This window comes from Rhinoraja longicauda, chromosome 7 (genome assembly GCF_053455715.1).
Source record: "Rhinoraja longicauda isolate Sanriku21f chromosome 7, sRhiLon1.1, whole genome shotgun sequence".
NCBI classification, from domain to species: Eukaryota; Metazoa; Chordata; class Chondrichthyes; order Rajiformes; family Arhynchobatidae; genus Rhinoraja; species Rhinoraja longicauda.
This window is the reverse complement of record NC_135959.1, coordinates 7,141,454-7,167,282: the sequence shown is the minus strand read 5'-3', so window position 1 is coordinate 7,167,282 and position 25,829 is coordinate 7,141,454. Positions and strand designations below refer to the sequence as shown.

At 47.3% G+C, this 25,829-nt stretch overlaps 1 protein-coding gene across 1 annotated transcript in view; it reads right to left on the bottom strand.

Annotated features, from left to right (window-relative positions):
• Window positions 1-25,829, bottom strand: part of mxra5a (matrix-remodelling associated 5a) — a 117,993-nt gene that overhangs the window by 71,669 nt on the left and 20,495 nt on the right. Inside the window, exon 4 of the mRNA XM_078402922.1 lies at window positions 13,553-13,632. Coding sequence (XP_078259048.1) covers window positions 13,553-13,632 — 80 coding nt within the window. The remainder of the gene's footprint in view (window positions 1-13,552; window positions 13,633-25,829) is intronic.

The window sequence follows — 25,829 nt, the reverse complement described above, 5'->3', positions numbered from 1 at the left end:
GATTCGATAATAGATGCACTCTACCCTTTATGGTTTTCATCGAATAACATTCTCTCTCCGTGGTTTGGTTAAACGTTTTAAGATTTCTTGAAACTTTTCACTCGTGCACTACTTAATCACCATTTTCTGTTCGGCTAACCATTGGCTACGTCCTTTGACTTCATCCACCACTCTCTGTGTAAAGAACTAGCCCTGCCCATCCCCTTTGAATGTTAGTTTTGGTTTTAGAGATAGAACGTGGAAGCAGGTTTGTAATGGCAGTTTCTATACCATCTCGAAATCCCACTTCGATAGCCATTACTTCTCGGGGATGAAATGTAGTTATAGCTTACGCACACGTCGCACCCTGATAGGACAAAACGAACCTTCCAAACTTCTTTTCTTCATTGATTGGTTTTATTAAAGTAGCACAAATCATAGAGTAATTCATCAGTTTCCCTACTTTATCAACGGTTTCTTCTTCTAACAATATCTAGAAATCTTGCAGTTATTACCGTGTGGTTCTTACAAATATAACCGGTGCGAGCACATGGTACGAGCGCGTGGTAAAGAACTGTATGCTCACCATCCTCCGAGTCTAAACTGACCCACAAGCTCTGTCGACACGCTAGGCTCCTCCCATCTAGACATGCCCCATTACGCATTAAGTCACACCCACAAGCCGGCAAAAAGGACATAAACTAGAAATATTAAAACATAGCCATAACACAATGATAATAACCGAATTAAGCATAAATGGCTCCTACAAGATCTTTTGGCCCACCGAGTCCGTGCCAACCACCAACAGGGTTGCCAACTGTCCCGTATTAGCCGGGACATCCCGTATTTTGGGCTAAATTGGTTTGTTCCATTCGGGACTGTCCTTGCTCCGTATTAGGCCCGGGGGGGCGCTGTAGACCCGGACGCTGTAGGCCCGGATGCTGTAGGCTCGGATGCTGTAGGCCCGGGGGGCGCTGTAGGTCCGGACACTGTAGGCCCGGATGCTGTAGGCCCGGATGCTGTAGGCCCGGGGGAGTGCTGTAGGCCCGGGGGAGTGCTGTAGGCCCGGACGCTGTAGGCCCGGATGCTGTAGGCCCGGATGCTGTAGGCCCGGGGGAGTGCTGTAGGCCCGGACGCTGTAGGCCCGGATGCTGTAGGCCCGGACGCTGTAGGCCCGGATGCTGTAGGTCCCGACAGTTTACGTCCCGACACTCTAGGTTTCCGATATTTTAGCTCCGGACAGTCTAGGTCCAGAGGCCCAGGCGCCACCTAACAGAGGTTGCGTTGCAACCCGCCTCCCGGCCTGCCATTGGTGGAGTGGGAGCACGTGGCCGCTGGCTGGATGAGGTCACATGGGACGCGGGGCAGTGACGTCACCTTGTCCCGTATTTGGGAGTGAGATAGTTGGCACCCCTAACCAACGCTCCCCCGTACACAACCAGTCCTGAACTACTATCTACCTCATTGTTGGCCCTCGGACTATCCTTGATCGGACTTTGCTGGCTTTAACTTACACTAAACGTTATTCTCTGATCATGTATCTATGGCTCGATTGATTATTTGTTAGATTTAGAGATACAGCGCGGAAACAGACACTTCTGCCCACCGGGTCCGCGCCGCCCAGCGATCCCCGCACACTAACACTATCCTACACACACTAGGGACAATTTTAATTTTTTTTTAACATTTACCCAGTCAATTAACCTACATACCTGTACGTCTTTGGAGTGTGGGAGGAAACCGAAGATCTCGGAGAAAACCCACGCAGGTCACGGGGAGAACGTACAAACTCCGTAATCATGTGTTGTCTTTCTGCTGACTGGATAGCACTCAACAAAAGCTTTTCACTGTACCTCGGTACACATGACAATAAACTAAACTGTAAACTGTAACCAGATCTACCTTACACACTGGGGAACAATTTACAGAAGCCAATTAACTTACAAAACTTAGAATCATTGAGGCATGGAGACTTACAGTGTGGTAACACCACCCATTGTGTCCCATCTACACTAGTCCCACCCGCCTGCGTTTGGCCCATATCCACCTAAACCTCTCCTATCCATGTACCTTTCGAAATATTTCTTAATCGTTGTGATAGTACCTGCCTTAACTTCCCCCTCCGGCAGTGCATTCCATACACCCAGCATCATTGGTGTGAAAAAGTTACCCCCCCCAGGTTCCTTTTAAATCTATCCCCCTTCATCTTAAACCTATGTCCTCTCCACATAGTGCCATAGAGTCATAGAGTGATACAGTGTGGAAACAGACCATTCAGCCCAACTTGCCCACACCAGCCAAAATGTCCCAGCTACACTAGTTCCACCTGCCTGCGCTTGGTCCATATCCCTCCTAACCTGTCCTATCGATGTACCTAACTGTCTAACTGTTTCTTAAACGTTGCTACAGTCCCAGCCTCGACTACCTCCTCTGGCAGCTCGTTCCATACACCCACCACCCTTTGCGTGAAAAAGTTACCCCTCAGTTTCCTATTAAATCTTTTCCCCTTCGCCAGAGGAACCTATGTCCTCTGGTCCTCGATTCCCCTACTCTGGGCAAGAGACTCTGTGCATCTACCCGATCTATTCCTCTCACGATTTTATACACATCTTGGAATGTGGGCAGAGTACCCAGAGGAAACCTACGTGCTTACAGGGAGAATGCGCAAACTCTGTACAGACAGCAGGCAAGGTCAGGATTGAACCCGGGTCACCGGCGCTGTGAAGGCAGCAACTCTACCGTTGCGCCACTGTGCCACCCTCAAATTCTGTTCCCTCTTACCACACAGCTATGTCATCTAATGGAACACACAACAGTACAGCCCAGGAACAGGCCCATCAGCCCACATGAGATTCATGAGATTATGTCTCATGCTTCGAAACTATGGAGAGTTTAACATTACACATTTTAGATTTAGATTTAGATTTAGAGATACAGCGCGGAAACAGGCCCTTCGGCCCACCGGGTCAGCGCCGCCCAGCGATCCCCGCACATTAACACTATCCTACACACACTAGGGACAATGTTTTTTTTTTACATTTGCCCAGCCAATTAACCTACATACCTGTACATCTTTGGAGTGACACAAAATTTTGGAGGGAGTCTGAAGAAGGGTCTCGACCCGAAACGTCGCCCATTCCTTCTCTCCAGAGATGCTGCCTGTCCCGCTGAGTTACTCCAGCATTTTGTGACTACCTTCGATTTAAACCAGCATCCGTAGTTCTTTCCCACACACATTAAAAATTTTGGATCTGTGCTTTCTTTCTTTCGTATGTCAACTACAACATTCAAAAGTGGCAATTGGTGCTTCAGAGTACCATAGTTGACGCTTTGCTGCAAAATTTTGCCAGTTCCGTAGAACTACCCAGGGTGGATGACGAGGACATAAAGCAGCTCCCACCCCTGGATCTGTGCCCTATAACAGAGTTATAACATCATCATAGAAACATCATCATAGAAAACATTTCATCGGGAAGCATCAAAGCATGTTTTGGGAACAGCTCCATCCAACACTGCAAGTAATTGCAGAGAGTTGCGGACGCAGCCCAGACCATCACACGAACCAACCTCCCTTCCATTGGCTCCATCTACACCTCACGCTGCCTCGGCACCACTCCCAAAATGGCGGTGCTGCCCTAGCAGCTGCGGCTTACCTGCGGTCCATTTGTCTCTGTGTTTTGTTGGGGTTTTTTTGTCTTAATTGTAGTTGTGATGTGGTGTTTTTGTGTTTGTGTACTATGTGTGTATGTGGGGGGGAGGGGGGGAACTGTAAAATTGTAGATGTGTCCCTTCCGAACGGAGACCTGACCTTTGTTTTCTGGGTGTTGTCTCCGTTCCTGCTGCGGCCTACCATCGGCCCAACTCCTGGAGCTGGCTGCCTCCAGGGCTCCGGTTCGCAGAGCCCGCGGACCGGACTCACCATCAGCGGAGCCGGCCTTCCTCGGAGGCTGCGGGAGCGGCTGCGATTCGCCTTAGGCTCGGGCCGCGTGGATGCCGACATCGGGAGCTCCGGCAGCGGCAGCGTGTTCGCCCGCCCCGGATCGTGGGGCTTGGGTCGGCTCGCCGCGGACATTTCACCGTCCGGCGCGGCCTGAAAAAGGCCGCGGGATTTTTCTTTGCTTGACGGGGGCTTCAATGTCCGGAGCCACGACCGCCCAGATGTGCAGCAACAGCGGCAGCGACAGCGTGTTCGCCCGCCCCGGATCGCGCGGCTTGGGTCGGCCCGCTGCGGACCTTTCACCATCCGGCGCGGCCTGGAACGTGGCAACGACAACAGCCTGGCCGCGGGAGAAGACGGCAGGGGAAGGGAAAAGACATTGTGGCCTTCCATCACAGTGAGGAGGGGACTGGAGGAGACTCACTGTGATGGATGTTTCTTTTTTTGTGCGTTGGGTGGGGTTGTGTAATTTGTTTGTTTTATTGCTTTTATTATTGGACTGTGGGTGACGAAATTTCGTCCAAAAGGATGACAAATAAAGATATCTTGAATCTTGAATCTTGAATCTTGAAGGCCAGCAGCATATTCAAGGACCAATCGCACCCCGGCCACTTACTCTTCCCCCCTCCTCCATCGGGCAAAAGGTACAGAAGTGTGAAAACGCACACCTCCAGATTCAGGGACAGTTTCTTCCCAGCTGTTATCAGGCAACTGAACCATCCTACCACAAGCAGAGAGCAGTCCAGAACTCCTATCTACTGACTGGTTAGCACACAACAAAAGCCTTTCACTGTACCTCGGTACACGTGACAATAAACTAATCTAATCTCAACTAAACCAAATTAAACATCGCTACTCTTTAAAGGTTGGAATGTCATGTTGCAGTTGGATAAGACATTGGTGAGGCCGCATTTAGATTATTGTGTTCAGTTCTGGGCACCATGTTATAGGAAAGATATTGTCAAGCTGGAAAGGGTTCAGAGAAGATTTACGTGGATGTTGCCAGGACTGGAAGGTCTGAGCTATAGGGACTGGTTGAGTAGGGCTGGGACTCTATTCCTTGGAGCGCAGGAGGGTGAGGGGTGATCTTATAGAGGTTTACAAAATTATGAGAGGAATAAACCGGTAGATGCACAGAGTCTCTTGCCCAGAGTAGGTGAATCAAGGACCAGAGTACATAGGTTTAAGGTGAAGGGGAAAAGATTTAATAGGAATCTGAAGGGCAACTTTTTCACGCAAAGGGTGGTGGGTGTATGGAACGAGCTGCCAGAGGAGGTAGTTGAGGCTGGGATCATCCCAACTTTTCAGAAACAGTTAGACAGGTACATGTACAGGACACGCTTGGAGGGATATGGGTCAAACATGGGCAGGTGGGACAAGTGTAGCTGGGACATTTTTTTTTTCATTTAGAGATACAGCGCGGAAACAGGCCCTTCGGCCCACCTAGTCCACGCTGCCCAGCGATCCCCGCACATTAACACTATCCTACACCCACTAGGGACAATTTTTATATTTACCCAGTCAATTAACCTACATACCTGTATGTCTTTAGAGTGTGGGAGGAAACCGAAGATCTCGGAAAAAACCCACGCAGGTCACAGGCAGAACGTACAAACTCCGTACAGACGGCGCCCGTAGTCAGGATCGAACCTGAGTCTCTAGCGCTGTATTCGCTGTAAGGCAGCAACTCTACCGCTGCGCCACCGTGCCGCCGACATGTTGACCGGTGCGGGCGAGTTGGGCCGAAGGGCCTGTTTCCACGCTGTATCACTCTATGACTCTCTGTGATCTCAGCAGTCTTCCAATTCTGGCAATCCATCTCCTTCCTGTCACCGCCTCATCTGTTGATGCGTTGAACTCCTGTCTCTGTTAAGTTTAATGGAAATGTTAACCAGGATTATTATAAATGGGTTTGTGGCTCCACCAAACTATTTGCAAAAGGAACGACTTAAGACAGAAGCAAGTATTTGCATGTTAATCTTTCGTGCATTTGTACCTATCTTGTTAAACGATTGGGTAACTGTGAACTGGAGTGTTCACCCTGGGGAATCTCTCCCCTCAATCCACACCGCTCCTCGCCTACCCGCTTTATGGCATTGCTTGAAACGGAATGTCCCAGTGAGGGGGAGTCCAGAACCAGGGGCCCACAGTCTAGGAATAAAGGGGAGGCCATTTAAAACTGAGATGAGAAAAAAAACTTTTCACCCAGAGAGTTGTGAATTTGTGGAATTCTCTGCCACAGAGGGCATTTGTTCCATATCTCTCTATATCATCGTCTATAATCTCTTGTTTCCCTTTCCCCTGACTCTCCGTCTGAAGAAGTGTCTCGACCCGAAACGTCATGCGCCGTTCAATAGACAATAGACAATAGGTGCAGGAGGAGGCCATTCGGCCCTTCGAGCCAGCACCGCCATTCAATGTGATCATGGCTGATCATTCTCAATCAGTACCCCGTTCCTGCCTTCTCCCCATACCCCCTGACTCCGCTATCCTTAAGAGCTCGATCCAGCTCTCTCTTGAATGCATTCAGAGAATTGGCCTCCACTGCCTTCTGAGGCAGAGAATTCCACAGATTTACAACTCTCTGACTGAAAAAGCTTTTCCTTACCTCCATTCTAAATGGCCTACCCCTTATTCTTAAACTGTGGCCCCTGGTTCTGGACTCCCCCAGCATTGGGAACATGTTTCCTGCCTCTAACGTGTCCAACCCCTTAATAATCTTATACGTTTCTATAAGATCCCCTCTCGTCCTTCTAAATTCCAGTGTATACAAGCCTAGTCGCTCCAGTCTTTCAACATACGACAGTCCCGCCATTCCTGGAATTAACCTAGTAAACCTACGCTGCACGCCCTCAACAGCAAGAATCTCCTTCCTCAAATTTGGAGACCAAAACACCACACAGTACTCCAGGTGTGGAGATGCTGCCTGACCCGCTGAGTTACCCCAGCTTTTTGTGTCTGCACCCGATAGTATTCGTTTTTGGGAAAGGTTTCCTGCCTTGAAACTGTTTGGTTAATGCGTTTTTATTTATTGCGGTTGTTCCACACATGTTCCTTTGGATTGGGTGTCAAGAACATGGTTACAGATGAGGAGATGTCCAGCTGGTACCACGTTGCTGCCGGTTTGCTGCACGCAGGAAGCTCTACAGCTCTGCTCACTGTTTGGCAGGTTTATCAGTGAAAACATTGAGATGTTCCTCACACCTACTGATCTCTCCTGGGCCTTCATCCAGCTCCGGCCCAAGCTGAGCACAGCTGTGAACCTCGGGTTCAGAGGTACAGAGCGGTAACAGGCCCACCGGGTCCTCGCCGACCAGCGATCCCCGCACATTAACACTGTCCTACACCCACTAGGGCGGCACAGTGGCGCAGCGGTAGAGTTACTGCCTTACAGCGAATGCAGCGCCGGAAACTCGGGTTCGATCCTGACTACTCCTGCTATTGTCTATTGACCATTATGGGCTCCACTTTCCCTTGATCATCGTTGCTTTTTGTACACCTTTGATTCCTTTGTTCCATTTTAACTTCTACATCTCTCATTTCCCTTTCCTCTGACTCTCGGGTAGTATCAGGGTGATCGCTGGCTGGCGCAGGCTCAACGGTGGCGGCACGGTGGCACAACGGTAGAGTTGCTGCCTTACAGCGAATGCAGCGCCGGAGACTCGGGTTCGATCCTGACTACGGGCACCGTCTGTACGGAGTTTGTACGTTCTCCCCGTGACCTGCGTGGGTTTTCTCCGAGATCTCCGGTTTCCTCCCACACTCCAAAGACGTACAGGTATGTAGGTTAATTGACTGGGCAAATGTAAAAAATTGTCCCTAGTGTGTGTAGGATAGTGTTAGTGTGCGGGGATCGCTGGGCGGCACGGACTCGGTGGGCCGAAGGGCCTGTTTCCGCGCTGTATCTCTAAATCTAAATCTAAAAATCTAGGGACAATTTCTACATTCATACCAAGCCAATTAACTTACAGACCTGTACGTCTTTTGGAGTGTGGGAGGAAACCGAAGATCTCGGAGAAAACCCACGCAGGTCACGGGGAGAACGTACAAACTCAGTACAGACGGCACCCGTAGTCGGGATGGAACCTCGGGTCTACACTTGGAAAGGGGAAGTATGTCTTGATGTCTTGTGAGAACATAGCAATTCACAGCGCTGGGCCTGTACCCGCTGGAGTTTAGCAGGATGAGAGGGGGGGACCTCATTGAAACTTACCGAGTAGTGAAAGGCCTGGATAGAGTGGATGTGGAGAGGATGTTTCCACAAGAGACATAGAGTCATATAGCTTGGAAACTGACCCTTTGGCCCAACTTGCCCATACCAACCAGTCCCATGGGGCGCGGACATTTCACCGTCCGGCGCGGCCTAGGATGGCCGCGGGATATTTCTCTGCTGGGCGGGGGCTTCAATGTTGGGAGCCACGACCGCCCCGACGTGCAACAACAGCGGCAGCAGCGTGTTCGCCCGCCCCGGATCGGACTTATCATCGGCGGAGCCGGCCGTCTTCGGAGGCTGCGGGAGCGGCTGCGACGCGACGCGCCTTGGGCTCGGCCCGCTGTGGACCGTCCGGTGCGGCCTGCAACCACAACAACCTGGCTGCGAGCGAGGCACAGCGGGAGAAGGGAAAGACATTGTGGCCTTCCATCACAGTGAGGAGAGAGAGGACTGGAGGAGACTCACTGTGATGGATGTTTCTTTGATGGATGTTTCTTTTTTTGTGTGTTTTTGGGGTTGGGTGGTTTGAGTGCCTGTTTGATGCTTTTATTGTTGGACTGTGTTTTTGGGGGTTTTGGGGTGTGTGATTTGAATGCCTATTTAATGCTTTTATTGTTGGACTGTGTTTTGGGGGGTTTTTGGGGTTGGGTAATTTTGGGTGCCTGTTTAGTGCTTTTATTGTTGGACTGTGGGTGATTGAATTAACATTTTGTTCAAGATGGCCGCGCCGTTGTGTTTGGCTGCCTGCCACTGTATGTTTCTTTTTTTTTCCTGGTCAGATGTGCAGCACTTTGGTCAACGTGGGTTGTTTTTAAATGTGCTATACAAATAAATTGACTTGACTTGACTTGACCTGTGTTTGGCCCATATTCCTCTAAACCTGTCCTATCCATGTACCTGTCTAAATGTTTCTTTAACCTTGCGATAGTCCCTGCCTCAACCATCTCTTTGGGCAGTTCGTTCCATACACCAACTACCCTTTGTGTGAAAAAGTTGCCCCTCAGATTCTTACTACATGTTTTCCTCCTCACCTTAAATCCATGTCCTCTGATTCTCGAATCCCCTACTCCGGGCAACTATGCATCCACCCGATCTATTCCTCTCATGATTTTATACACCTCTACAAGATCACCCCTCATCCTCCTGTGCTCCAACGAATAGAATCCCAGCCTACTCAACCTCTCCATATGGATCAGATCTTCAAGTCCTGGCAACATTCTCGTTAATCTTCTCTGCGACCTTTCGACTAGTGGGAGAGTCTAGAACCAGAGGTCATAGCATCAGGATGCACCTTTAGAAAGGAGATAAGAAGGAATTTCTTTAGTCAAAGGGTGGTGAATCTGTGGAATTCATCGCTACATACGGCTGTGCAGGCTGTCAATGGGTATTGTTGAGGCAAAGATTGACAGATTCTTGATTAGTACCGTTGTCAGGAGTTATTGGGGCGAAGGCAGGAGAATGGAGTTGAGAGGGAATGATAGATCAGCCATAATTGAATGGTGGAGTAGACTTGATGGGCCAAATGGCCTTATTCTGCTCCTAGAACTTATGAACATATGAACATGAATTTCAGCATTCATGGGTCAACATATATATATATTTTTTCATATTTCAGATACAGCGCGGAAACAGGCCTTTTCGGCCCACCAAGTCCGCGCCGCCCAGCGATCCCCGCACATTAACACTATCCTACACACTAGGGACAATTTTTACATTTACCCAGTCAATTAACCTACATACCTGTACGTCTTTGGAGTGTGGGAGGAAACCGAAGATATCGGAGAAAACCCACGCAGGTCACGGGGAGAACGTACAAACTCCTTACAGTACAGCACCCGTAGTCAGGATCGAACCTGAGTCTCCGGCGCTGCATTCGCTGTAAAGCAGCAACTCTACCGTTGCGCCACCGTGCCGCCGAAGAGCTCTTAAGGATAGCGGAGTCAGGGGGTATGGGGAGAAGGCAGGAACGGGGTACTGATTGAGAATGATCAGCCATGATCACATTGAATGGCGGTGCTGGCTCGAAGGGCCGAATGGCCTCCTCCTGCACCTATTGTCTATTGTCTATTGTCTATTGTCTATTGACCAATACTCTATCCCGAAAAAAAAAAACAGCTTTGGTCACCCTGCTGTGGGAATGATTTTATTAAACTGGAATGAGTGCAGAGAAGATTTACAGGCACATTGCCAGGACTCGAGGGCCTGAGGTATAGGGAGAGATTGATGAAGCAGTCGATGATTTTATAAAACTTGGAGCGCAGGAGGCTGAGGGGTGATCTAATAGAGGGGTTAGAAGATCACGAGGGAAGTCTTTTACCAAGAGTAGTGTTATCAAGAACCAGAGGACATAGGTTTAAGGTGAGAGAGGAAAGATTTAATAGGAACCTGAGGAGCAACTTTTTCACACTAAGGGTGGTGGGTGTATGGAACGAGCTGCCAGATGCAAGTTGATACAGCATTTAAAAGACATATGGACATGTACGTGGATAGGAAAGTTTTAGAGTGATATGGACCAAATGCAGGCAGATGGGAGTAGTGTAGATGAGACATAGAAACAGAAAATAGGTGCAGGAGGAGGCCATTCGGCCCTTCGAGCCAGCACCGCCATTCATTGTGATCATGGCTGATCATCCACAATCAGTAACCCGTGCCTGCCTTCTCGCCATATCCCTTGATTCCACTAGCCCCTAGACCTCTATCTAACTCTGTTTTAAATTCATCCAGTGAATTGGCCTCCCCTGCCTTCTGTGGCAGAGAATTCCACAAATTCACAACTCTCCGGGCGAAAAAGTTTTTTCTCACCTCAGTTCTAAATGGCCTCCCCTTTATTCTTAGAATAAGGACATCTTGGTTGGCGTGGGAAAGTTGGGCTGAAGGGTCTGTTTCCAAGCTCTAGGACTCTGTATACCTCTAAGTGGCTGGCATTGAATTCTTTGGCCACAATATTAAGGAGGATATTTTTTGCAATTGTTCTGGCAAATGATTGTTTACGTACGTGTGCCCACAGTTTGAATATTTTACAATTCGCTGACCTTCATTTTTTTACCAAGTTTAGCACCACAGTCATGGACACAAGATAGACACAAAATGCTGGAGTGACTGAGCCTAATGAGACCGCACCTGGAGTACTGTGTGCTGTTTAGGAAGGATATTCTTGCTATTGAGGGCGTGCAGCGTAGGTTTACTAAGTTAATTCCCGGAATGGCGGGACTGTCATACGTTGAAAGACTGGAGCGACTAAGCTTGTATTCACTGGAATTTAGAAGGATGAGAGGGGATCTTATCGAAACGTATAAGATGATTAAGGGGTTGGACACGTTAGAGGCAAGAAACATGTTCCCAATGATGGGGGAGTCCAGAACAAGGGGCCACAGTTTATGAATAAGGGGTGGGCCATTTAGAACTGAGATGAGGATCAGTCAGAGAGTTGTGAATCTGTGGAATTCTCTGCCTCAGAAGGCAGTGGAGGCCAATTCTCTGAATGCATTCAAGAGAGAGCTAGATAGAGCTCTTAAGGATAGTGGAGTCAGGGGATATGGGGAGAAGGCAGGAACGGGGTACTGATTGAGAATGATCAGCCATGATCACATTGAATGGCGGTGCTGGCTCGAAGGGCCGAATGGCCTCCTCCTGCACCTTTTGTCTATTGTCTATTGTCTATTGACAGGCAGCATCTCTGGAGAGAAGGAATGGGTGACGTTTCAGGTCGAGACCCTTCTGCAGACCGAGAGTCAGCAAGGAGGAAGACACAGAGATAAAGAAGGGTGCAGGAAGGCACAGGAAGGCACAGAGATAAGGAAAGGTAAGGAGCGAAAATGAGACATCAAAAGAGTTGGAAATCAAGGAAAATGTAGAATAGATCATTGTTAGCTAGGAGAAGATGACAACAAAGGAAACAGAGATTAAATGTAATCGGGGACAGTCAGACTGGTCGGAGAACTGGGAAGTGGGAGGGATGGAGAGAGAGGGAAAGCAAGGGTTACTTGAAGTTTGAGAAGTCAATATTCATATCGTTGGGATGTAAGCTAGCCAAGCGAAATATGAGGTGCTGTTCCACCAATTTGTACTGGGTCTCACTCTGACAGTGGAGGAGGCCCAGGACAGAAAAGTCGGTGTGAGAATAAGGAGGAGGAGTTAAAGTTATAGTACCTACCTCAACTAACTCCTTTGGCTCTCAGTCTGATGAAGGGTTTCGACCAGAAATGTCACCAGTTCCTCTTCCCCAGAGATGCTGCCTGACCCGCTGAGTTGCTCCAGCATTTTGTGTCGACCTCCTTTGGCAACTCATTTCATATGCCCACCACCCACGATGTGAAAAAGGTTCTGGGGAATAGGTGGAGAGCAGTGGAAAACATTAAACATAATTCTCTGAAATATACCAATTAGTTCATCACACACTTGTAAGTGGGGTGAACCTAACCCTGTCATAATCATGATTAATGGACACAATTTAAGCATAGGAAAATTTGTTTTCACTGGTGATTTTAGACCAATATTTCTTCAATATTCCTGTCAACATTTAGTTTAAGGTTAGAGATACAGCATAGAAATAAGGCCTTAAGCCCACTAAGTCTATGCCGACCATTGATTGCCGGTTCACACTAGTTTCATTTAGTTTAGTTTAGGGATACAGCGTGGAAACAGGCCCTTCGGCCCACCGGGTCCATGCCGACCAGCGATCCCCGCACATTAACACTATCCTATACCCACTAGGGACAATTCTTTTTTACATTTACCAAGCCAATTAACCTACAAACCTGTACGTCTTTGGAGTGTGGGAGGAAACTGAAGATCTCGGAGAAAACCCACGCAGGTCACGGGGAGAACGTACAAACTCCGTACAGGCAGCAGCACCGGTAGTCGGGATTGAACCCGAGTGTCCGGCGCTGTGTTCGCCGTAAGGCAGCAACTCCACCGCTGCGCCACCGTGACCGCCCTAGTTATGTTATCCCACATTTCAATAGACAATAGACAATAGGTGCAGGAGGAGGCCATTCGGCCCTTCGAGCCAGCACTGCCATTCAATCTGATCATGGCTGATCATTTCTTACACAATTTGCAGCAACTTACAGAGGACAATCGACCTACAAACCTGCACAAGGACACCAACATAATGGAACAGAGAGGCCAGAGGTTCCATTCTCCCCACCACCCTCAGAGTGAAGCTCCCTTAGCCTTAACTTCCCACTGAATCTTTCCCCTCTCACCTGGATTTCATCCTGTTAAGCTGTCAGTTGAAGAAAGCCGCGGAAATGTGCTCGCAAGAGACCCAGTTGGATTCACAAGCCACTGCCTGTGATTTTTTTCTGAACATCATAGTCTATAAAATGAATCAGTGAAAGGAGGGGGAAAAAATTTACCTTTCGGATTCCCCATCTGCCATGGATCTATTTAAGGAGTTTTGCAAAGATTTGGATTGGTACCAAATTTCCGAAGTATTTCGTTCTTTGATCTATTGCTCTTGGTTAACTCTGATATCAATTCAAAATACACTCCGAGACTCCTGTTGGCAATCATTCAAAGCACAAGAGGATTTTTTGATGTTCGGTACAACAGCCCTGTTAACCTCTGGTAGGTTGAAGGAGGCAGAAGTGGGCACACATGCATTTGAAAGCCCGTACCAATCCATATTATCTTAAAACAGTGGAAAGAATTTAATGGGGGTGAATGGTATTTTCCATGCGATGTACGAGCTTAAAGTCCCCATAAAAAAACAACCAGAAAATTCTGCCTGTAGCCACAATATTTCACTTTCTTCAATTTTGATATAATGTTCAATGTTTGGTTTAGAGATAAAGGCGCGGAAACAGGCCCTTCGGCCCACCGGGTCCGGGCTGACCAGCGATCCCCACATATTAACACTATCGCTGCTGGACAACGACTCCCACCCCATGCAGACACTGTCACTGCACTGAGTAGCTCCTTCAGTGACAGACTCCTTCACCCCAAGTGTGAAGGAGAGATATAGGAGGTCCTTGCTTCCCGCTGCTGTGAGACTGCACAACCAGCACTGCTCCCAGCAGACACGTCAACAATAACAGCTAAGAACACACAGAAAACTGATGACAATTTATGAATCTTTTATTTATAATGAATGATCTCTTGCTCTCTTTCTATCCACTTTGCTGCTGTAACACTGTAAATTTCCCCGGTGTGGGACGAATAAAGGAATATATTATTATTATTATTATTAATACCCACTAGGAACATTTTTTTTAACATTTGCCAAGCCAATTAACCTACAAACCTGTACGTCTTTGGAGTGTGGGAGGAAACCGAAGAAAACCCACACAGGTCAAGGGGGAGAACATGCAAACTCCACACAGACAGCACCCCTAGTCGGGAACAAACCCAGGTCTCCGGCACTGCATTCGCTGTAAGGCAGCAACTCTACCGTTGCGCCACCGTGCCTCCCATAACTATGGACTGAACTATATAAGATCATAAGTGATAGGAGCAGAATTAGGCTATTCAGCTCATCGAGTCTAATCCACCATTTAATCATGCCTGATCTATCTCTCCCTCCTAACCCCATTCTCCTGCCTTCTCCCCAAAACCCCTGACACCCGAACTAATCAAGAAGTTATCAATCTGCCTTAAAAATATCCATTGACCTGGCCTTCACAACATTCTGTGGCAACGAATTCCTCAGATTCACCACCCTCTGACGAAAGAAATTCCTCCTCATCTCCTTCCTAAAGAAACGTCCTTTCAATCTGAGGCGATCCACAGCCCCAGACTCTCCCACTCGTAGAAACATCCTCTCCACATCCACTCTATCTAAGCCTTTCACTAATCGGTAAGCTTCAATGAGGTTCCCTCTCATCCTTCTAAACTCCAGAAATATACTGGGCAAGCAAATATTTTTTTCTAAGAGTAGGAAGGAACTGCAGAGGGAGACACAAAAGAAGATACGGAAGATAGACACAAAATGGTGGAGTAAATGGGCGGCACGGTGGCGCAGCGGTAGAGTCGTTGCCTTACAACACCAAGGACCCAGGTTCGACTCTAACTACAGGTGCCGTCTGCACGGCATTTGTACGTTCTGCCCGTGACCTGAGTGGGTTTTCTCCAGGATCTCCGGTTTCCTCCCACACTCCAAAGACGTGCCGGTTTGCAGATTAATTGGCTTGGTAAGATTGTAAATTGTTCCTAGTCTGTGTAGGATAGTGTTAGTGTGCGGGGAAGGCTGGTCAGTGTGGACTCGATGAGCCTGTGTTCTGCGCTGGTTCTCGAAAATTAAAACAAAAACTCAGTGGGTCAGGTAGCATTTCTGGAGAAAAGGAAGAGGTGACGTATCGGGTCATAAACCTTCTTTAGACTTCGTTTTTTTAAACATAGAAACATAGAAAATAGGTGCAGGAGTAGGCCATTCGGCCCTTCGAGCCTGCACCGCCATTCAATATGATCATGGCTGATCATCCAACTCAGTAACCTGTACCTGCCTTCTCTCCATACAGCCTGATCCCTTTAGCCACAAGGGCCACATCCAACTCCCTCTTAAATATAGCCAATGAACTGGCCTCAACTACCTTCTGTGGCAGAGAATTCCACAGATTCACCACTCTCTGTGTGAAAAAAAACTTTCTCATCTCAGTCCTAAGAGACTTCCCCCTTATCCTTAAACTGTGACCCTTTGTTCTGGACTTCCCCAACATCGGGAACAATCTTCCTGCATCTAGCCTGTCCAACCCCTTAAGAATTTTGTAAGTTTCTATAAGATCCCCCCTCAATCTTCTAAATTCCAGCGAGTACAAGCCGAGTCTATCCAGTCTTTCTTCATATGAACGTCCTGCCATCCCAGGGATCAATCTGTTTTATAGTGAGAATTATTATACCCAATTTTAATTTTTGAAACTTACCAAGGCCTGGATAGAGCGGATGTGAAGAGGATGTTTCCACTAGTAGGAAAGTTTAGGACCAGAGGCCACAGCCTCAGAATAAAAGGACATCTCTTTGGAAAGGAGATGAGGAGGAATTTCTTTCGTCAGAGGGTGGTGAATCTGTGGAAATCATTGCCACAGATGTCTGTGGTGGCCACATCATTGGATATTTTTAAAGCAGTTCTTGATTAGTACGGGTGTCGGAGGTTATGGGGAGAAGGCGGGAGAATGGGGTTAGGAGGGAAAGATAGATCAGTCATGATTGAATGGCGGAGTAAAGGGCGGCACGGTGGCGCAGCGGTAGAGTTGCTGCCTTACAGCGAATGCAGCGCCGGAGACTCAGGTTCGATCCTGACTACGGGCGCCGTCTGTACGGAGTTTGTACGTTCTCCCCGTGACCTGCATGGGTTTTCTCCGAGATCTTCGGTTTCCTCCCACACTCCAAAGGCGTACAGGTATGTAGGTTAATTGACTGGGTAAATGTAAAAATTGTCCCTAGTGTGTGTAGGATAGTGCGGGGATTGCGGGGATCGCTGGGCGGCGCGGACTCGGTGGCCCGAAGGGCCTGTTTCCGCGCTGTATCTCTAAATCTAAAAAAAAATCTGATGGACCGAATGGCCTAATTCTACTCCTATTCAGCACCCGAGGTCAGGATTGAACCTGGTTCTCTGGCGCTGTGAGGCAGCAGCTCTACCAGCTGTTCCACTGTACCGCCCTTCATTTACGTGGTGGTCAATGGCATCTGTCATTACATTTTGATCAAAGTACCTATCTTATGTTAACTTGGCAATTGAAAATTTTTCGCAGCCTTTTAATTTATTTTGAAATATTTATTTTCCACACACAGCAAATCAGAGTGACGCTGATATTAATCATGAAATATCAAGAGTCAAAGAGTCAAGAGGGTTTTATTGTCTGAAGAAGGGTCTCGACCTGAAACGTCACCCATTCCTTCTCTCCGGAGATGCTGCCTGTCCCGCTGAGTTACTCCAGCAATATGTGTCTCTCTTCAGTGTTTTATTGTCACATGTCCCAGATAGAACATTGAGATTCTTACTTGCAGCAGCACAACATAGTACACGGCAAAGAATAAAATAAACGAGAGATAAAAAAGTGAAGTGTTAAAAAGATTGTGGCGTTTAAGAGGGTTTTAGATGGGCTCATGGATCTGCAGGGATTGGAGAGATGTGGACCACGCACACCCAAGCAGATGAAATCAATGAGGGGGACCCTCATTGAAACATACAGAATAGTGAAAGGCTTGGATAGAGTGGATGTGGAGAGGATGTTTCCACTAGTGGGAGAGTCCAAGACCAGAGGTCACAGCCTCAGAATTAAAGGTCGATCTTTTAGAGAGATGAGGAGAAATTTCTTTAGTCAGAGGGTGGTGAATCAGTGGAATTCTTTGCCACAGAAGGCTGTGGAGGCCAAGTCGGTGGATATATTTAAGGCAGAGGTAGATAGATTCTTGATTAGTACGGGTGTCAGAGGTTATCGGGAGAAGGTAGGAGAATGGGGTTGGGAGGGAGAGATAGATCAGCCATGATTGAATGGCCGAGTAGACCTGATGGGCAGAATGGCCCAATTCTACTCCTATTCCTTATGATTTTGTGACATTATTCACCTTTGTATCATGTTCGGCACTGACTTTGTGGGCCAAAAGGCTGTTCCTTTCCTGTACTGTTCTATATTCTAGTTGGGTAGAATGGCTTTATGTGTGCTGCAAATGAAATGGCTTGCAATGTTCAGAATTACACTCCAGTAGTACTTTGATAAAAAAAGCCCCCAGGCCCCTGGAAGCTTGTACGGGTTTCTTATAGCTCAGAGCAGCCGAGAATGGGACAGGTTCTGATTGAATACTTGAAAGGGTAAAAGAAAATTGGCGAACACAAAGCTGAGGGAAGGCAACGTGACAAAACTTGAATCTCTGCATCTGTGACCCTAACCAACCTTCTGACAGACTCGCTCATACACAAGAAAGTGAATCCTTTGCAATTAAGTCAAAGAACGGCCAGCAACGGAGGAGATGACGGAAAGTGGTGGTGGACACTGCCCGGTCCATCACAGGGTCTGACCTCTCCACCATCAAAGGGATTTACAGGAGGCGCTGCCTCAAAAAGGCAGCCAGCATCATCAGAGGCCCACACCACCCTGGCCACACACACACACACACACATTTCACTCCTGCCATCGGGAAGAAGGTATAGGAATCTGAAAACTGTTACCCCCAAGTTCTAGAACAGCCTCTTCTCAACAACCATTAAGCTGGGGGCAGCACAGTGACGCAGCGGTAGAGTTACTGCCTTCTCGCGTCAGAGATCCGTGTTCGATCCTGACCACGGGTCCTGTCTGCACAGAGTTTGTACATTCTCCCTGTGACCGCGTGGGTTTTCTACGGGCTTCTCCGGTCTCCTCACACATTCCTGCTTTTTTCCCATATCCCTTGATTCCATTAGCCCTGAGCTAAATCTAACTCTCTCTTGAAAACATCCAGTGAATCGGCCTCCACTGTTTTCTGTGGCAGAGAATTCCACAGATTCACCACTCTCTGGGTGAAAAGGTTTTTCCTCATCTCAGTCCTAAATGGCCTATTCTTACACTGTGACCCCTGGTTCAGGACTCCCCCAACATCGGGAACATTTTTCCTGCATCTAGCCTGTCCAATCCCTTAAGAATGTCACATGTTTTTATAAGATCCCCTCTCATCCTTCGAAATTCCAGTGAATACAAGCCCAGTTGATCCATTCTTTGTCATCTAGATAGATCTCTTAAATATACCGGAGTCAGGGGGTATGGGGAGAAGGCAGAAACGGGATACTGATTGTGAATGATCAGCCATGATCACATTGAATGGTGGTGCTGGCTCGAAAGGCCTAATGGCCTACTCCTGCACCTATTGTCTATTGTCCATTGTCTATCATATGTCAATTAAACACACATGACTCTTGAAGTGACGTGACGTGAAAGTATAGTAACCCTTGTGAAAAAATATTGACCCTCGGACTACCCTTGATCGGACTTTGCTGGCTTTACCTTGCACTAAACGTCATTCCCTTATCATGTATCTACACACTGTGAATGGCCCGGTCGTAATCATGTATTGTCTTTCTGCTGACTGGGTTAGCGCGCAGCAAAAGCTTTTCACTGCATCCCGTTCCTGCCTTCTCCCCATACCCCCCTGACTCCGCTATCTTTAAGAGCTCTATCTAGACGATGAAAGATTCGATCGACTGGGCTTGTATTCACTGGAATTTCGAAGGATGAGAGGGGATCTTATAAAAACACGTGACAATGAGCTCAACTGGAACATTTGGGCAACTCTGGAGTTATAATGTAATGTGCAGGATTACAAGCAATTCTCCTTTCTTCTTCTTTCGTATGTCAACTACAGCAGTCAAAAGTGGCAATTGGAGCTTCAGTAGTTGACGCTTTGCTGCAAATGTTGCCAGGACCGTAGAACTACTGAGGGTGAACGACGAGGATGTAAAGCAACTCCCACCCCATTACAGGCAATGGTGAATGCTTATTCCATTCCTTTCCGAATAATTAATGGCATAACTCTGATTCCAAGGTTTCTGATTCATAACCCATTTAATCTAGACTCGCTAAGGTCCCAGGGGTTAAAGGAAATCCATTTATCCAATTCGCCTGGTGATTACGTCTTCGCAGTGCTAATGTAAGTGCTAGCACGTGTGTCGACCTGGGAAGGTGCGTTTGGATGCGAGTGGGAGACTCTACTGACAATGTCTCCTCAGCGTCTCACACTCAGAGTGCTACATTGAGTCTCTCAAGCCCTTAGACTTCAAGCTTTCCTTTTATCTTGCCCAGATGTGGGCTGGAGGCATTGAATAAACCTCTTTTCGTCGATATTGTTCTGGTCCTCTTCCAAGAAAGAAAATAAAATGAGTTATACTACTGACTTGATAGTTACATATATCATATTTAATTGGAAAATAATTCCTGAGCCCATTAAATGAAATGACCCCGCTGAACCTATATTCAGTAAAAGTAATTATTTCATTGCTGCTAAGAATCATCTGTCATTTTGATGGTTTGCCAGAACATTAGCCATTTTATATTTCGGAGGTCTGACCACAACACATAACTCCACCAGCTCGTGTGTGGGAAGGAACTGCAGATGCTAGTTTAAGCCGAAGATGGACACAAAAAGCTGGAGTAACTCAGTGGGTCAGGGAGTATCTCTGGAGAAAAGGGATGGGTGACGTTTCGGGTCAAGACCCTTCTTCAGACTGATGACTGAAGAAGAGCCTCCGCCCAAAACGTCATTTATTGCTTTTCTCCAGAGATGCTGTCTGAAGTACTGAGTTACTCCAGCTTTTTGTGTCTATCCATTAACTCATGGATTGGCAGTGACTGCCATTATGTTTCTAGTTGATTATGCTCATGGACTTTGGAGTGTTTACTTTAGTTTAGTTAAGAGTCACGTGTACCGAGGTACAGTGAAAAGCCATTGTTGTGCACTAACCAGTCAGCGGAAAAACGATACATGATTATAAATCGAGCCATTCACATTGTCCGAATACATGATAAGGGAATAATGTTTAGAGCAAGATAAAGCCAATAAAGTCTGATCAAAGATAGTCCGAGGGTCACCTGGGAGGTAGATAATAGTTCAGGACTGCTTTTATTCACAAAATGCTGGAGTAACTCAGCAGGTCAGGCAGCATCTCGGGAGAGAAGGAATGGGTGACGTTTCGGGCGGAGGGTCTCGACCCGAAACGTCACCCATTCCTTCTCTCCCGAGATGCTGCCTGACCTGCTGAGTTACTCAAGCATTTTGTGAATAAAAACCTTCGATTTGTACCAGCATCTGTAGTTATCTTCTTATACTAGTTCAGGACTGCTCTCTGGTTGTGGTAGGATGGTTCAGTTGCCTGATAACAGCTGGGAAGAAACTGTCCCTGAATCTGGAGGTGTGTGTTTTCACACTTCTGTACCTCTTGCCCGATGGGAGAGGGGAGAAGAGGGAGTGGCCAGGGTGTGACTGGTCCTTGATTATGCTGCTGGCCTTGCCGAGGCAGCGTGAGGTGTAGATGGAGTCAATGGAAGGGAGGTTGGTTCGTGTGATGGTCTGGGCTGCGTCCACAATTGGATGCGACTTTTTGCGGTCTTGGATGGAGCTGTTCCTACACCAAGCTGTGATGCATCCTGGTAAAATGCATCCGAAGGCGCTGGTGTGTACAACCACACATTTGCACATTTGCGGCTCTCTGCGGAGATAATGCAAGTGCATCTTAAAGAGTGCGTCTGACCATGATGGTGTACCTGGCGTTCTTAAGGAATTGGACAGGCTGGATGTAGGAAAAATGTCCCCTATGTTGGGGGGAAGTCCAGAACCAGGGAGGGTCACAGTTTAAGAATAAGGGGTAGGCCATTTAGGACTGCGATGAGGAGAAACTTCTTCACCCAGAGAGTTGTGAATCTGTGAAATTCTCTGCCGCCGAAGGCAGTGGAGGCCGATTCACTGGACGTTTTCAAGAGAGAGTTGGATATAGCGCTTAGGTCTAACGGAATCAAGGGATATGAGGAGAAAGCAAGAACGAGGTACTGATTCTGGATGATCAGCCATGATCACATTGAATGTCAGTGCTGGCTCGAAAGGCTGAATGGCCTTCTCCTGCACCTATTTTCGATGTTTCTATGTTTCTATGTTTCGTGAAACCCGTGTGGACCAACTGGCTGGAGTTTCAGCAGATGTCTTTAGCTGCTCTCACTATTGCCTTCTGGAGAAACCCACCCTTCTTTAAAAGGCCATCCATGATTCTGGCGCCCAAGGATAGCAAGGTGGCATAGCTCGGTCACTGCCGATCGTCGCAGTCATTTCCATTCTGATGGAGCCAAGGGGTTGGTTATGACACAAATCTATTCCCGCCTCAGTAATGGCCTGGCAACAATGAGGGGGGACATCATTGAAACATACAGAATAGTGAAAGGCTTGGACAGAGTGGATGTGGAGAGGATGTTTCCAGTGGATGTGGGAGAGTCTAGGACCAGAGGTCACAGCCTGGAAGAATTAAAGGACGTTCTTTTAGGAAGGAGGTGAGGAGCAATTTCTTTAGTCAGAGGGCGGTGAATCTGTGGAATTCTTTGTGGAGGCCAAGTCAATGGATATTTTTAAGGCAGAGATAGATAGATTCTTGATTTAGTAAGGGTGACAGAGGTTGTGGGGGGAAGGCAGGAGAATGGGGTTAGGAGCGAGAGATAGATCACCCATGATTGAATGGTGGGGTAGACTTGATGGGCCGAATGGTGGGGTAGACTTGATGGGCCGAATGGCCTAATTCTACTCCTATCCCTTATGAGCTTATGACCTTATGACCCACTTCAAGCCAGTTACCGCTACAACCGATCGCCAGTGAACGTGATCTCAATAGACAATAGACAATAGACAATAGGTGCAGGAGTAGGCCATTCAGCCCTTCGAACCACTACCGCCATTCAAAGTGATCATGCCTGATCTCATTGGCTCGCTGGACCACTCGGGCAGCAGGAACACGAACGTCAGGCTGTTGTTATAGAGACAGAATCATACATCGTGGAAACAGGCCCTTCGGCCCAACTTGCCCACACCGGCCAACATGTCCCAGCTACATCGATCCCACCTGCCTGCTTTTGATCCATAAATAAGGTCATTGGTGTTTGTAGTGTTCATAAGCCTTATAGTTGTTGGGATGAAACTGTTCAGTTTCAGTTTAGTTTATTGTTACATGTACTGAGGTACAGTGAAAAGCATTTGTTGCATGCTAACCAGTCAGCAGAAAGACAATGCATGATTACAATCGAGCTGCTTATCAGATACATGATAAGGGAATAACATTTAGTCAAAGGTAAAGCCATTAAGGTCCGATCAAGGATAGCCCCAGGGTCACCAAAGAGGTTGATAGTAGTTCAGCATTGCTGTCTGGTTGTGGTAGGATGAAAGTGAAGAAAGCCAATGGAATGTTAGCCTTCATAACAAGAGGAGTTGAGTATAGGAGACAAGAGGTCCTTCTGCAGTTGTACAGGGCCCTGGTGAGACCGCACCTGGAGTACTATGTGCAGGTTTGGTCTCCAAATTTGAGGAAGGATATTCTTGCTGTTGAGGGCGTGCAGCGTAGGTTTACTAGGTTAATTCCGGAATGGCTGGACTGTCATATGTTGAAAGACTGGAGCGACTAGGCTTGTACACACTGGAATTTAGAAGGACGAGAGGGGATCTTATCGAAACGTATAAGATTATTAAGGGGTTGGACACGTTAGAGGCAGGAAACATGTTCCCAATGTTGGGGGTGTCCAGAACATGGGGCCACAGTTTAAGAATAAGGGGTAGGCCATTTAGAACGGAAATGAGGAAAAACTTTTTCAGTCAGAGAGTTGTAAATCTGTGGAATTCTCTGCCTCAGAAGGCAGTGGAGGCCAATTCTCTGAATGCATTCAATACAATACAATACAATATATCTTTATTGTCATTGTACCCAGGGGTACAACGTGATTGGGAATACGCCTCCAAGAGAAAGCTAGATAGAGCTCTTAAGGATAGCAGAGTCAGGGGGTATGGGGAGAAGGCGGGAACGGGTTACTGATTGAGAATGATCAGCCATGATCACATTGAATGGCGGTGCTGGCTCGAAGGGCCGAATGGCCTCCTCCTGCACCTATTGTCTATTGTCTATTGTCTCTTGATGATTCAGCTGCCCGATAACAGCTGGGAAGAAACTGTCCCCGAATCTGGAGATTGATTTGAAGACGGATTTTAAAGATTAGCTTCAAGGCAAACTCAGTGTGTGGTGAGTCAGTGCAGGAGTGCCTGGCTGCCAGCGCAGAGGCTAAAACAAGCTGATGTGTGCTAGATTAGTCATTAAATTAATAGATTAGCAGCCAGAATATTGGCCCATTGAGCGACATCTGTGCACAAATTTAGTTTTAGTTTAACTTAGTTTAGAGACACCCATAAATTGGTTCTATCCTACACCCTAGGGACAATTTTACTGAAGCCAATTTACAATAGGTGCAGGAGGAGGCCATTAGGCCCTTCGAGCCAGCACCGCCATTCAATGTGATCACGGCTGATCATTCTCAATCAGTACCCCGTTCCTGCCTTCTCCCCATACCCCCTGACTCCGCTATCCTTAAGAGCTCTATCTAGCTCTCTCTTGAATGCATTCAGAGAATTGGCCTCCACTGCCTTCTGAGGCAGAGAATTCCACAGATTCACAACTCTCTGACTGAAAAAGGTTTTTCCTCATCTCCGTTCTAAATGGCCTACCCCTTATTCTTAAACTGTGGACCCTTGTTCTGGAATCCCCCAACATTGGGAACATGTTTCCTGCCTCTAACGTGTCCAACCCCTTAATAATCTTACACGTTTCGATAAGATCCATTGACCCAATACAGATCCAGTATTTGTATGTTAATTGGCTTGGTATAAATGTAAACAAATTGTCCCCCAGTGTAGGATTGTGTTAATGTGCCCGGATCGCTGGTCGGTGTGGAATTAGTGGGTAGAAGGGCTTGTTTCTGTACTGTATCTCTAAACTAAACTAAACTAAAGTAAATATCTGCCAATCAAACAGTCGCGTTGCTGCCTTAAACGCTTGCAGCGCCAGAGACCCGTGTTCGATCCCGACTACGGGTGCTGTCTGTGCAGAGTTTGCACGTTCTCCCTGTGACCTGCATGGGTCTTCTCTGAGTTCTTCGGTTTCCTCCCCCACTCTAAACACAGGTGTGTAGGTAAATTGGCTTGGTATAAATGTAAATTGTTCCTAGAGTATGTGCAGGATAGTGTTAATGTGCGGGGATCGCTGGTCAGTGTGGACTCGTTGGGCCGAAGGGCCTGTTCCCTTGCTGTATCTGTAAACTAAACAAAATTAAACTAATATAATTCCCACAACACAAGTCTTTTTTACGATTGCACTTGTCCACAGCATATTGGCTATTGAGATAATAAAGTTGCTTTTATTAAACATTTCTGTTATTTCATCAGACCAAACACATAATAAAATTAATGTAACATCTGCGAAAATCTAAGTCATCCAGTTCATTTTCATTTCTAGAGTTATAGGGTCTTAGAGTCTTTCAACGTGGAAACAGGTCCTTTGGCCCAACTTGCTCACACCGGCCAGTATGCCCCATCTGCACTAGTCCCACCTGCCTGCATTTGCCCATGTCCCACTAAACCTGTCCTATCCATGTACCTGTCCAAACATTGTTTCTCAAAAATTGTGATAGTACCTGCCTCGAATACCTCCTCCGGCAGCCCGTTCCATCCACCCTCCAACCTTTGTGTGAAAATGTTACCTCTCATATAACCATATAACCATATAACAATTACAGCACGGAAACAGGCCCGTTCGGCCCTACCAGTCCACGCCGACCACTTTCTCTGACCTAGTCTCATCTACCTGGTCTCAGACCATAACTCTCCAATCCCCTCCCATCCATATACCTATCCAATTTATTCTTAAATAATAAAATCGAGCCTGCCTCCACCACTTCCACCGGAAGCTCATTCCACACAGCCACCACCCTCTGAGTAAAGAAGTTACCCCTCATGTTACCCCTAAACTTTTGTCCCTTAATTCTGAAGTTATGTCCCCTTGTTGGAATCTTCCCCACTCTCAAAGGGAAAAGCCTACCCACGTCAACTGTGTCCGTCCCTCTTAAAATTTTAAAAACCTCTATCAAATCCCCCCTCAACCTTCTACGCTCCAAAGAATAAAGACCCAACCTGTTCAACCTCTCTCTGTAGCTTAAGTGCTGAAACCCAGGCAACATTCTAGTAAATCTCCTCTGTACCCTCTCAGGTTGCTATTAAATC